The sequence below is a fragment of the Vidua macroura genome, chromosome 1, assembly GCF_024509145.1.
Source record: "Vidua macroura isolate BioBank_ID:100142 chromosome 1, ASM2450914v1, whole genome shotgun sequence".
In the NCBI taxonomy this organism is placed as follows: Eukaryota; Metazoa; Chordata; class Aves; order Passeriformes; family Viduidae; genus Vidua; species Vidua macroura.
The window spans coordinates 9,402,893-9,415,374 of record NC_071571.1 but is presented as its reverse complement, the minus strand read 5'-3'; the positions used below and the strand labels follow the sequence as shown (position 1 = coordinate 9,415,374).

The window sequence follows — 12,482 nt, the reverse complement described above, 5'->3', positions numbered from 1 at the left end:
TGTGATAATTATTTAAAAGAATTATTATTTATTTTAGAAAATCTGAGTGTATGAGTGCTCAAAGATGTACTTTGAGCTTATCTGCAAATAATAATTACTGTGATTAACTAGTAAAAAATTACTTAGCCATTGCACATCTTAACCTTGAACTTTAATTCAAAAAAAACAGCACCTTTATTTATCTAACACTGATATAAATACAGGACTGAATGAAGTTCATCAGAATTTTGACAAAAAGTAAAAAAAAACTTATTGTAGTGTATATATTTAAACTCTGTTTGTGTACAGGTAAAATTTTAATATTTCATATATAAGAGATTATGTATAAAAATGTAATTCAGCTGTGCTTGAACACTTTCATAAAAATATTTCTGGAACAGTTGATAAGGGAATGTCTCCTTGAAGCTACAGAATTGCCTCTCTATTGGCATACTTATACAGTAGTATCTGAACATTTCCCAAGCACTGGGGTATTCATTTACCTGCAGCCATTACAAAGTAGGGAAGAGTTAATGCCCCTACTTCACAGATGGATTAGACAGATTTTCTGGGGTCATGCAATAATTTTTTGGTAAAGCATAAACTAAAAGCTAAGCCTCAAATCCCAGAAAGGTATTTAATCTTTCAGATCATTCTCCTCTTCATGGCTCTTCATAGCAAAATAGAAACAATAAATCCTCCTAAAAAAAGCCAACAAACACACAAAAAAACCCAAACTAACCAACGAGAAACCCCACAAAATCCAAAAACAAACCAAAACAACCCAACAAACAAACCTTCATAAGCACTGGAGCAGAAATCATTTGACCATATAAAGATGTCTGTATTGGTGCACATCAGCCTAAACTCATTCCATGATCAATGGAGGGAAAAAGAGAGTTTTCAAGTTGTGATCCATCTGTTTTAATTTAAGGATATAAAATGAGATGTTGTAATTTCCATCCTCATGGCCATTCTGCAGGAATCTAGTGTAAATTGCAATTTTTTTCTGGAAGGACTGGTACCCATGTATTTAAAGCTCAAATAGAATCATGGATACACAGCCTAGTAAAATTGCAATCATATTGTGTGTGGCATAAATACACAGTCTGGTGATCTAATATGACTTGTGATTTATTTTTTGAACTAATAATTTAGCAAGGGAGCTTTCTGGTGCTAGTATCACGCTCAAGTCTTAGATCCAACCAGTACTTTTACCTACAACCCATCAGTTTATGCAGGATATAATGACACACTTTCAACATCTAACATAGAAACCACCATTTCCCTTATCACACAGGTATCTTGAAAGGATTAATTATTTTTTCAATTATTAGAAGATACAAGTGCCATAGAAATGTTATTATAAGTGATCTGTGTCAAGTCTGGACTCTTATTTAAAAGGGCAGTTAATTAATTTCTAGTAATTTCCAGATGAAACATAGATTGATATTTTTAAAATCTCAAATACTGACTGGATAATAAGATTTAGTTATTTTTCAGACCCTTCCCTTCAAAATCAACTATATTTTTTTCAAATACCATGTGTTTGGAGTTTGTTTCTGTAATTTTTCCTGCAAGTTTGCTGTTTGTCTTGCAAATATTTACTCCCTGTACTTCAGTACATTGCAATCAGTAAATAGAAGATGATGGAGCTGATACAAATTTTAAAGTCCATTTTTGTTTTTCTGTTATACTTATCAAATGAGAGAGTAGAGCTCACAGAAATTTAAACTTACTTTATCTGCCTCTGTGTATGTTGGTGTAGACATTTCAGGACAGTGGAACAACAATTTCTTTATTTTTAGTGTGGGAAAAGACCTCAGCTGACCTCAAGAAGTTGTCCAGCAAATGGAAGGTTGCTTTCAATGGGGTTGTAAAGCAATGTTGTGGACATCAATCCTGCAGATCTCTATTCACTTGCATTTCTTAGGATAAAAGTATTTTCTAGATTCACGTGTTGGAGTTATAAATATATTGAATTGATGTTAATGTGCTTAACTTTTGGCAGATGAAGATCATCATGTTTCTATGAAAGTCATCTTTAGATAATGAGATAGCTCAATATACCAGCATATGCCTACAGAAAAGTGTTTAAACATCATTCACTGAAACTTTAAGTAACAGACTTATTGGCATATGAGCAAAATGTTCTCAGGAAAGGGAAGCTGATACACCCTGGTAGATCCATCAGCACTGATCTCCAGGCTGCACAGTTTCTACTATCACTGCAGGCTGACTGTCACTCTTTGCTTCCTGCTGGTGGTGTCAGGGAGCTCCTGAATGCCGTGACCTGGCAGAGGTAAAGATGCCTCAAGTCTTGTGTCCCCCATGTCCAGGCAGTGGCCAAGTGGAGCAGGTACTGCCAGGGGGCACCACAGGACACAAGGTACAGAAGAGTTTCCACCCAGGAGAATCGTTGGAAATGGAGTTTCTTGAGAAGATGGGACAGACACGAGACATGGTCAGACAGATCTATTGGTCAGCCTGCTTGCATGCTGCCATTCCAGACTGTTCTTTTTTCCTAAACATCCCATAGTGTGCCTCAGACAATGACAAGATAGCACCCAGAAGGAGTCCTGCATCTCTTAAGGAGTCCCACACCCCTGCAAACGTTAATCCTTTTCAGTCTGCAGGGTGATCCAGAGAGCTTTTCCCATCAACCATCACCAGATGGTTGCACAGATGTCCAGGGTGGCACTCCTGGACATGATGGCTGATGGCTCACTGTGATGGCCCTGGATGGAGCCAGGGCAGGGGTCCCTTGCCATTGGTCAGGTTATTGGAGGTCATCCACCCTTCATTTTTCCCAGGTGTTTTATCCTTTATATGTGGAGACAAGCCATGTATCCCAGTGTGTAAAACTGACCTTTGTTATTTATGATTAGCCAATCATGAATGTTGAGGAAAGACCATCCAGAACTTCTTCTACACCAAAGGAAATGTTGTTTTGACCCATATGATGGAGATGTGTCAGAAGGAAAGAGAAAAAACAGCAGTTAGTTATGAAAACTAGACAGTAAGTAACATCAACTGACAATAAAAATTATCCATGAAGGAGAGTCTGTTGTAGATAGCTGATGGGTAGTCAAGTGGATATGATCATTCCAAAGGAGATAAGAATGGCTGGGAATATCTGAGACTTAAAAGTGATTTTGTTAAGTAGTAACTTATACAGAAAGAAGCCAACGTATTGTCCTTTCTTTTCTTCTTTTTTTTTTTTTTTTTTGCCTTTTTTCTTTTTTGAAGATTTTTATTGCTTAAGAGTGGAAGCCAAATCTCTGAAATCAACTGAAATTACAGCAGTAGAGATTACTGAATGCTGTAGAGTCAGAGCCTGGACAGTCCTGTTGCACTGTGGTTTCACAACAAGGATTAGGAAATAAACTCATGAATAGTTTCAATCAAAGCAGACTCTGAAGGCTCCTTTTGCTTGATCAAGTTTTTGACACTCCAAACTACAGAATGTTAATTAACAATCTCTGCCACCTTCTCTGATGTAATTCTTAAATGGTTTCAAAACTACTGTATTTTTCAGAAAGAAAATAGAAGATAGTTACAGAAAATTATCAATGAAATAGTAGGTCAGGTGAGATGACTCTAGTGTTGCCTGTTGCCTTAAACCCGTGAATCTGTGGAAAGGCCGTGGCCTGATGCTGTCCCATCACTGCAGGAAGCACTGATTTGGCCTCTTTTCCAGTTTCTGGATTCTGAATTAGTTTTACAAATTCTTGGGGTTTGTGCATGGTATAGTATTTTAGTTAGTGAAAAGGTCTTTAGCAGCTGGTAGAAAAGGCCTTTGCTTCATTATTACAGAAACAATTGGCTCGTTGGCTGTAGTTATTATTTTCAGAGAAAGCTACCACTGAATTTGGTGTAGAGTATGTAAGGTCATGTCTACAGCACACCGAGCTTGTGAAGGGTTCCCCCCTTTCAGCTTGAACCTGGCTGGAAGCCTGCTGAGATATCCTGACAGGACAGCACTGTGTGGCCACAGCAGCTCACAGCAGAAGGAATTAAGGCTTTGTTGTCACAGGACTTGCTGCTTTAGCTGTGATGCTCTGGGGACAGAGCTGTGCTGCTTGCTCAGCCCTACCCCAGGGACTTTCATGCTGTCATCCACTGCATGGCACGTGTTTGGCCCTCAGCTTTCAATGTTGGGTGGATTTCTGTCAATTTAAAGGTAAATTGAGCAGTACAAATTCCCAGGCTACCCTTTGATTCAGCAATCAGGCAGTGCCCCTTGTGCTGGTGTTTATTTTGGGGGTTCACATGACTACAGGTATCTCCCATGTGGTGAGCCTGCATGAGGCAAGTCTGTGTGAGTCACAGAGCATCTAGACTGTGTCTGGCACAAAAAACTAAACTTCTTTCACTCCACACAGTGAGTGAGGAGGTATGAGGTAATTTCATTTCTGGTAGTCTTTGGAAAATGTTATTTTATCCCCCCATAAAGATGGGCCTTCCAGTATTTGTTGTGGGTTTTATCTTCTAATTTCAGAGACCATAATGTCAATATGTCAAATAGGCACAGTAAATTAAGAGTTGTAGGTGGAATCATGCTTCAGCCAAATCTAAGTGGCAGCAAACATGGGTTAATATCTGCAAATGCATCAAACAGAAAAACATAAATTAAATTGAGGACAGAAGATTTCTTCATTATGCGTTTCAAAAGGATTTTGTTAGCTCTATATTCCTTCTAGATTTTGCAAATGTATGTGCAAGAAAGGAAGTATTTTGTTATAAATTTGATTCCATTCTTTCTGCACATGGGCAAAACATTCAAGTCAATCTACCCTTTAGTGGATAAATTGAAGAGCATGATGTTCTATGTATCTAATCCTGCACCACTCTTTTAATTTGTATTTTTTTAATAAAATGTTGTTCATAGACTTTTGCATAGTGTGTCTGTAGAGTGTAATTTAGTGTGCCCTTCTGTGAATTTTCATGCAGAAAATGTCATTTAATTACATACCTAAACCATAGAAGACATTGTCCTAACAATTCCATCTTCAGAAAGGTTAGTGTGTGTGGATTTTTTGTAATGTGTGAATTATTGAGATAGCTTATTTGAAAGGTGGTGAAGGAGAGGGAAATCCTGTGCAGACAGAGAAATAAGATTTTTTTTTTTTTAAACTGAGTGGTTTATCAATTCAGAATACTTTTCAAAGGCTTTGTATCAGCGACGTGAGATAATTGAACAGTATTTTACCAATTAAAAAATGAAATGTTCCTCATAGTAACCAGGGCTTGTATTTCAGCCCTTCTCAGTACAAACCATCTATGTGGTAACTAGTGCTTTCTTTATTCTTGTACATTTCACTTAATGTTTGTTTGGGGTGGAGTTTTTTGTTCTATTACTGGCAGTACTTCATATGAGTCCTGTGTAATCAATCCAGAAATGCATTTTCTTTCAAAAATTTTCAGCTCTGTGTTTCCCTCTGCTTCTCCATAATGTTAGAAGATTCTCCAAAGGCACCAATATGGGAATTTACATTCTTTTCACTAACCATGGATTATGCCATTTAACTTTGACATTAATCAAATTAGCAATGTCCATGTTCAGGAGTGGGTTTTGCAAAACCCACTTCAAATAAGATAATCACAGTGTTCTGCAATTGTTATTAATAACTCGAGATGTAAATTGTCTCTGGATTCTAAATTACATATTACTGACATTTTTGTTCTATATTTTTCTGTAAAATTTAGATGTTTTTCCCCACACCACTTAGGCAAACCCATAGTTTAGGATTGTATTTATCTCTGCTGCAATTTTACTTGGATTTCATCTTGCGTGTCACATGTACTTCTGGTGTTTTGTTTGAGATGGGAGCAGCAAGGAAGGGGATTTTTTGCTCCTGCAGGTGGGAGATTGCCATACAGCTGTGAGACCCCTTTAATTAAAGTCAGAGTAAACTACATCAGAAGGGCTGCTATCTCAGTGAAGACAGCTGAGCTATCAGTGCTCTGCTTTAATTAGAACTTCTAATATTTCATCCCTTACTGCCCAAAGTGTGACCTGTCAAGCTGCTGAGAGGCTGCCCCTTCCTGACAGAGGTGCAGCTCTGAGCCCAGGACTGGCACACACTTTTATCCAGTTTGTGCATGATCACTTGGTGGGTTGGTGGTCTTTTCTTTGTTGATGTGCTCCTTGTCTGCAAGAACAGTAAATCACTGATCTGTTAATGCTAAAGGATACTTGGATTTGTTAAATAGCTCGTCAAAAGCCAGCCCACATCTCCTAACCCCAGTCTTTCACATGGTTCGTGAGTGTCCAGCAGTTTCTTCCCCTCTGACACTTACTAGTAAAGCTTAAGAGGCAAAAGAGAGAGCTGTATATGGGGCATCGATCCAAACTGGGGCGTAGTTAACGAGTTGGATTGAGTGATTTCTTGTTTTTCCATGGCTGAATGGGGAATTGTCCTCCTTCCCCTGTTGCATTTCTCCCTTTCCCAGCTCCCTGTTCCTTCTTCCCTTCAGCCCAGGAGGTCCTCTGGAAGGCTGCAAGGCAGAGAGAACAGGAGTGGGGAAGGCAGATGGCAGTTTATGTGAATTCTCAGTGAACTGCTCAGGGTGTCCTGGGCTGCTTTGTGTCATCCTCTGCAGCTCCTCCTCACTCTGGAGTGAGTATCATTAGAGAGTTAATTACCCCAGGCAAAGACCTGTTCAAATAGGGAGGTAAATGCATCTGACTGGAAGTTTTTCATATTTAGGCTTTGCTATTAAGCATGTAAACAGTGTTCAACTTGCATTTTGACAACTGCCTCCCCCTTGGAGCTGATCAGAGCAATGTCTACCCTGCAGCTGGAGCACTGAACCAGAGCTGCACTGCTGCTGTTTGATACAGTTCCCAGGGGACACTGAAATATTTCATACACAAAGCTGCTTGATCTCTAGCTCTGTATTTTTTGACACTGCTTCACTGCAGCCCAATTTCTTGGCTTTCACAAAGCACATTTCTATGTCAAAGACCAACTGCAGAAATCCAAAGCCTTTCATTGGTAGGTCACAAGCCAAAGTGGCCAAAGTGCCTTTTGTCTCTGTAATAAAATTGCCTATACCATAATTCTGTTTAAATCATGATATGGAACCATGGAATTGTCATGGTTTCACATGGAAGTGAACCTCTTCAATCATTTCTTATGGGGAAGAAAACCCTCTTGGAAAGAAATGGGTATGAGCATGTATTAATATATAAAATCCACTGTCATCAGAAGAAATAAAATTGTTCAGATGGAGAGCAAAATTATTGTCCAGAAATTAGGACCGAGTTAAAATCTAAAACTAATTCTTCATCTCTGGAGGAGTTTATCAGTCTTACTTATTTTGTTTTTACAAAGTACATTAGCAAATACATAAATAATGATTTTTCTGTCTGAATCCTTCTAATTGCTCTCCTCTGGAGTGTATAGTGTCTTCATTCCCTCTGTATTTTGCAGCTCCCTCTGTCCTAAATCATTGTGCCATCAGTGCATAGGGACACCAGTGAGTCACAATAATTTATAGCAGTGAGAGCTGACATAGTTCCTGTCCTAAGGTTGCCACATTGTGATGGAGTTTGTGTGACAGTTTAACCAAGAGAGCACAGCTGAGAAGCAGGACCCATCCTGCAGCACATACAGGATGGGATGTAACCTCAGCAAGCGTCCTCAGGGACTCATAAACAAAGAATCTAATAAGAATTATTCTGGATATAAGTAAACCTCTTAGTTCAAAGCTGTATTTAGCAAGAACTGAAGAAAAATGTTTTTTGAAATTATTTAAGAGGATGGAACTGGTTTGCTAAAAAATGAAAAGGCCTGCCTTCAGGCTGTGATCATAGCAAAAATGTCTCTAGGAGTAAATGATGGTATCCATGAGAAGAGAAACTGAAAATAGAAAACTGTACTGCATGCCCACCTTTCTACTTTTTATTCCCCAGAACTTTTTCAGTAAAAATGTGGTTTGAGCTTGATTGACATGTTTTTAACATTGTTGTTTAATTTGCTGTGGTGTTTTTCCTGAAAATAATAATTTAATTAAAAAACAATTTAAACATTGTTTATACTTTTTTTCCCAGTGTCAAATGATATGTTTATTAGAGATTTAATTTAGTGGAAAAATATTTCATTTAAAATAGAACAAAGTACTTAATATATGCAGAAAAATTGGTTTACTTACTTGGTGTTCCTTTAAAAGTGACATTTTTAATTTGACATTTTTGGTAAGTAATCTGAAAAATAGTTATTCTTACAGGTTAAGTAAAAAACAGAGGGAAAGTAGATTTATTAAATTTTCTTTGTCTGAATAGAAATAGTTCACACATAGTTAACACTGAGTTCTGTTATTCTCTCTCTAATCTCTTGCTCTTGCTTTTTAATAATTTGATAAACTGGATTTTTGCACATTGAATAGTAGTGCCTCTTTGAAGCACATTTAGCAGTTTGAGGTTTGCAGTTTACATTTCCATGACAAGTTCCAGTTACTGTTTTCCTGGCTGGTGAAGCACTCAGGGTTCTGCCTCAGATCCCGGCACAATAATTACAAAGCAATTCTGACCCCTTTCCTTTTGTCCACCTTCTGCTCTCCCTAGAGCTACATCTACAATGACCCTCTGAGGTACTACACGAGGCAGAACCCCAAGGAGCCATCACCTGCTTTGGCCCATGCATCCAAATCCCAGCAGGAATTCCCTGAGAGTCCCCGTGGCAGGAGCCTCCGCCAGCGCCAGCCGGACACGCTGTCGCCGGAGCCGGGAAGGGACCAGAAGAGCCTGATGGCCGCGCTGCACTCCTACATCACCCAGAACCTGTCTGCACAGAGCAGTGAGAACAGCCCTCACAGCAGGACTAAAGGCTCTCAGCTTTATGCTGAGAGACTGCACTCTACACAGGTCAGTCCTTTCGATGGAACTTTTGCCAAAGGGAAAGTGGAAGATTTCCAAATGCGGAAGCTGTTCCAGCCGAGGGCTGGGCCTGGAGTGCAGAGGCCAACCCCTGAGATGCTGAATCACAAATCTGCTTCCCAGCATGATCCAAAGGACCCGCTGAGCATTGTGGATGGTAAAGTTGATATTTACTTCTTGTTGCTTACCTGAAGTTTCCCTCTTGTTTACTGTTTGAGAAAAAGAAAATAAAATTAGACATTTAATATATCTCCTAGTATTGGCATATTTATATCTGCCACAACACAGTAATAATGTTCACCATTCCAGCTACTCTTTCCCTGCAAACATCTACCCACATTCTTCAGCCCACCTTCCATATGCGTGCAGAAATATATGGCACTTAGTAAGACATAGCATTTATGTAATTTATTATATTTTCAAAGCATTTTACAAACAACACATAATTATTGGTATATCTTTGCTATCAAACCTGTTTTTATGCATTCATCACACACTATATATATAGATAATACAGAAATGCCTGGTTTTGCTCCACATCTCTTTATCTAACTAGAAATTCAAGGACCATGGGTAAAATTCAAAGTTAAGCACAGAAATTAACAGTGAGATGAATTCTGGTTCAGAACACAGAGAAGGGAGGAGTCTGTCAGTTCCATGGATAGGTGAACAAGAAGGTGGGGTTGCATCTAATTTTGTCTGGACATTCTGTAAGAAAGAATCTATTTCCTGGATTTTCATCTTTTATTTGATAATGCTGTTTAGCAATGATTGGATTGCAGTTTTTTCTGTATGTAATAGTTCAACAAATATTTATATTAAAATGGAGGGTAACATCCCCATGCTGTGCTGCACTTAAAGCACTGCTTTATAAGATGAGTCTTGGGGATCATGTAGACTTTATGATTCATTTTGTTGTTTCTTTAAACTAATCTATCTATCAATATTATTCCAGTGGTTCAGAATGCCTGAAAAATGAAAGAGTTGATCCCCAGCCATTGTCAAGCACTTGTATCTGTTACACTGCAGTCACCACTACCCCAATGGGTTTTGGTGATATGTAAGAGGGTTCCTTTGAATCCCTCTTTATCATCCATAAAGTGTAGTCTTCTTTGATTTTTAAATTTTTTTTTTAAATTTAATATCCTCCAAAAACAGAACACACACAAACACAGAGAAATATCAGAGTTTCAGCAGAGGAAAGATAATGCTTCCAGTTTAAAGGATGCTCAGAAGTGAAAGCATTCTTGGTATGGTGCCCAGAGATAATAGGTTTCAAGGAATGAACTATAATGTAAAATCAAATCCAGGTGGCACTGTAAGTCTCTTGCACAGGTTAGACAATTTTGTTGCTAGACTCAAAACAAACTAGGCACATGCTGGTTTCATTATCCCCCAGCTGTTCCACTTCACCTTTCCTGGTAGGAGCCAACTGGGAAAAAAATGCTTAACACTTACAGAGAATAACATGTTTCACAATTCATTGGGTTGTACTACTTTGGCTTCTCATACATAATATGCCCTATAGGAACTTCTGCCATTGCATTTGCTATTAAATGTTGCATAGGCAAGGCATTATGAATTGTTTGAGTAGAAAATATTACAATTTCCTTTGTATTTTTAGGCCACTTAATAATCTCACAAGTAAGTGGTGAGGACAGACCCTGGCATATTCATTGCTTAAAATGCTGTCCAAATGTTCATTGGAATGAAAGTGGTTTAGAGTCAGATTTCCCAGACTGACTACACAACCTCTTTCTGCTTTTAACCTTTCTCCCATCTCTCTTGTGTTTATGGATTATTGTAGGCTTGTGGGTTGTTTTTCTCTTGCACTCTGTGAACTACAGAACTGTAAAAGTCTGGAAGGATGGGGTGCTAAGTTCTCTGATCCATCTAACAGAGGATTAGACAAAGGCACTGGACTGGGAGAACAATCCAGAAGGTACTGAGCAGATTAGTACTGAGAATTGCTGCAAAAAAGTGGCAGGTAAATTCTCTAACAAGGCACCCTGAGGGAGAAATACAAAAGAAGGAAATGTGGAGTTATTTTTCTATCAGATTTAGAAGTTGTTACCACTAGGAGTAGCATGATGTGCGTGGGCACTGCCTTTGTAGTCACTGTGCAACACTGGAATTGTTAATCTCTCCTCTGCACCAGCCGTATTTAGAATTTGGCTCAGTTTTGTGTAGTTTGTTCTAGTCTACTGATTTTTTATGCGTTAAATATTACAGAATACAGCTCTCTGTTCCTTTGAAAAGGTCACAGAATTAGTAATTCAGATGTCTTAAAAAAATAGCAAACTTCCACATTTATGGAACAAAAATACTTTTTTTTATACATCCTCTCTCTGGCAAAGCTGTGATCACCATTCCATATGGTGCTCAGCTGCTGAGGCAGCTAACCTGTGGTCAGTAGGGTGATGGAGTTGAAGAAGACAGACCACACTGTGGAATTTCTAACAAAGTCACTGCTCCCTTACCATGTGGTTGTCAGGCAAGCTGGCTTTGACTCTTGTGCCAGCAGAATATGAGGCATCATTTATATGCTATACAATAAAAAGCTGTTTTCCCTGCATAAGATGCTTTTATTCCTACTAGGGAATTCTACTGGTGGAGCTTATATTAAAAATTACATCTTCTAGGACATACATGCTTTTACTGCCATTATGGTTGCAGGGTAAGTATAAAAGACAGTTTGCATTCATCAGCTGGAAAGCTGGAGCTAAGGGAGAAATCTAGTTTGCAGTTTGCAAGCCCTGTGAAACATGACTGAGCATTGCTGAGTCCACTTAGAAGGGAGTCAGTGGGAGACTATAAAAGCTGTGCACAGGTAAATGCATGTTATGTTCAAGTACATGTGCTGCTTAAGTGCTGTGCCATTGCAGTATCCATCTGCTTTTTGGCCTTCCTCCAACAATATTTTCTGATTTTAATAAATACACCATGTTACCCAAAGGTGTTTGTAAACAGATGCAATGATGCATCAGATGCAACAGATGCAATTTATCTGTTTATCAATATTATCCAGTAATTTACAAATTATTGCAAACATGGACAAGTGCCATAACAAGAAGTGTAAATATCCATATTTATCATGGACAAGGATTAATATCATATCAGTAACCACGTGAAGTTAACAAGACTCTTTATGAAGACCTGCATTTCACCAGGCTGTTACAGACACTTTGGTGACTGTCCCTCCTGGGGTACTAAAAACATGATGCTCCTCATACTTACTGACTTTGGTTATTGCCTTTGGTCCTTGGTATTTTAAGTCACATTGTAGTTGTTCAGTAAAAGTAGATATAATGCCAAATTTTTACTCATGTCACTGCAGCATTTAGGAGTTTGTTTGATGAACTGTGCCCAGGTGGCAACGACCAGGGCGGGAATACCAGTATTATATAATATTATATATTATAAAAATATAATATATAATATTATATACTATTATATTATAATAATATAATTATACATTACTATATTATATATAATACATTTTATTTTAGATTGTTATATAATAATGATATTTTTATATATATATATATATATAATTAATTATATATATATATATATAATATTATAATATTGAGGTTTTAGTGAGCCAGAAGGAAGAACC

General features: G+C 38.1%; 1 protein-coding gene across 1 annotated transcript in view; it reads left to right on the top strand.

Moving 5' to 3' along the window:
- PTPRN2 (protein tyrosine phosphatase receptor type N2) overlaps positions 1-12,482 on the top strand; it is a 636,596-nt gene that overhangs the window by 231,381 nt on the left and 392,733 nt on the right. The window contains exon 6 of the mRNA XM_053982009.1: positions 8,552-9,020. Coding sequence (XP_053837984.1) covers positions 8,552-9,020 — 469 coding nt within the window. The remainder of the gene's footprint in view (positions 1-8,551; positions 9,021-12,482) is intronic.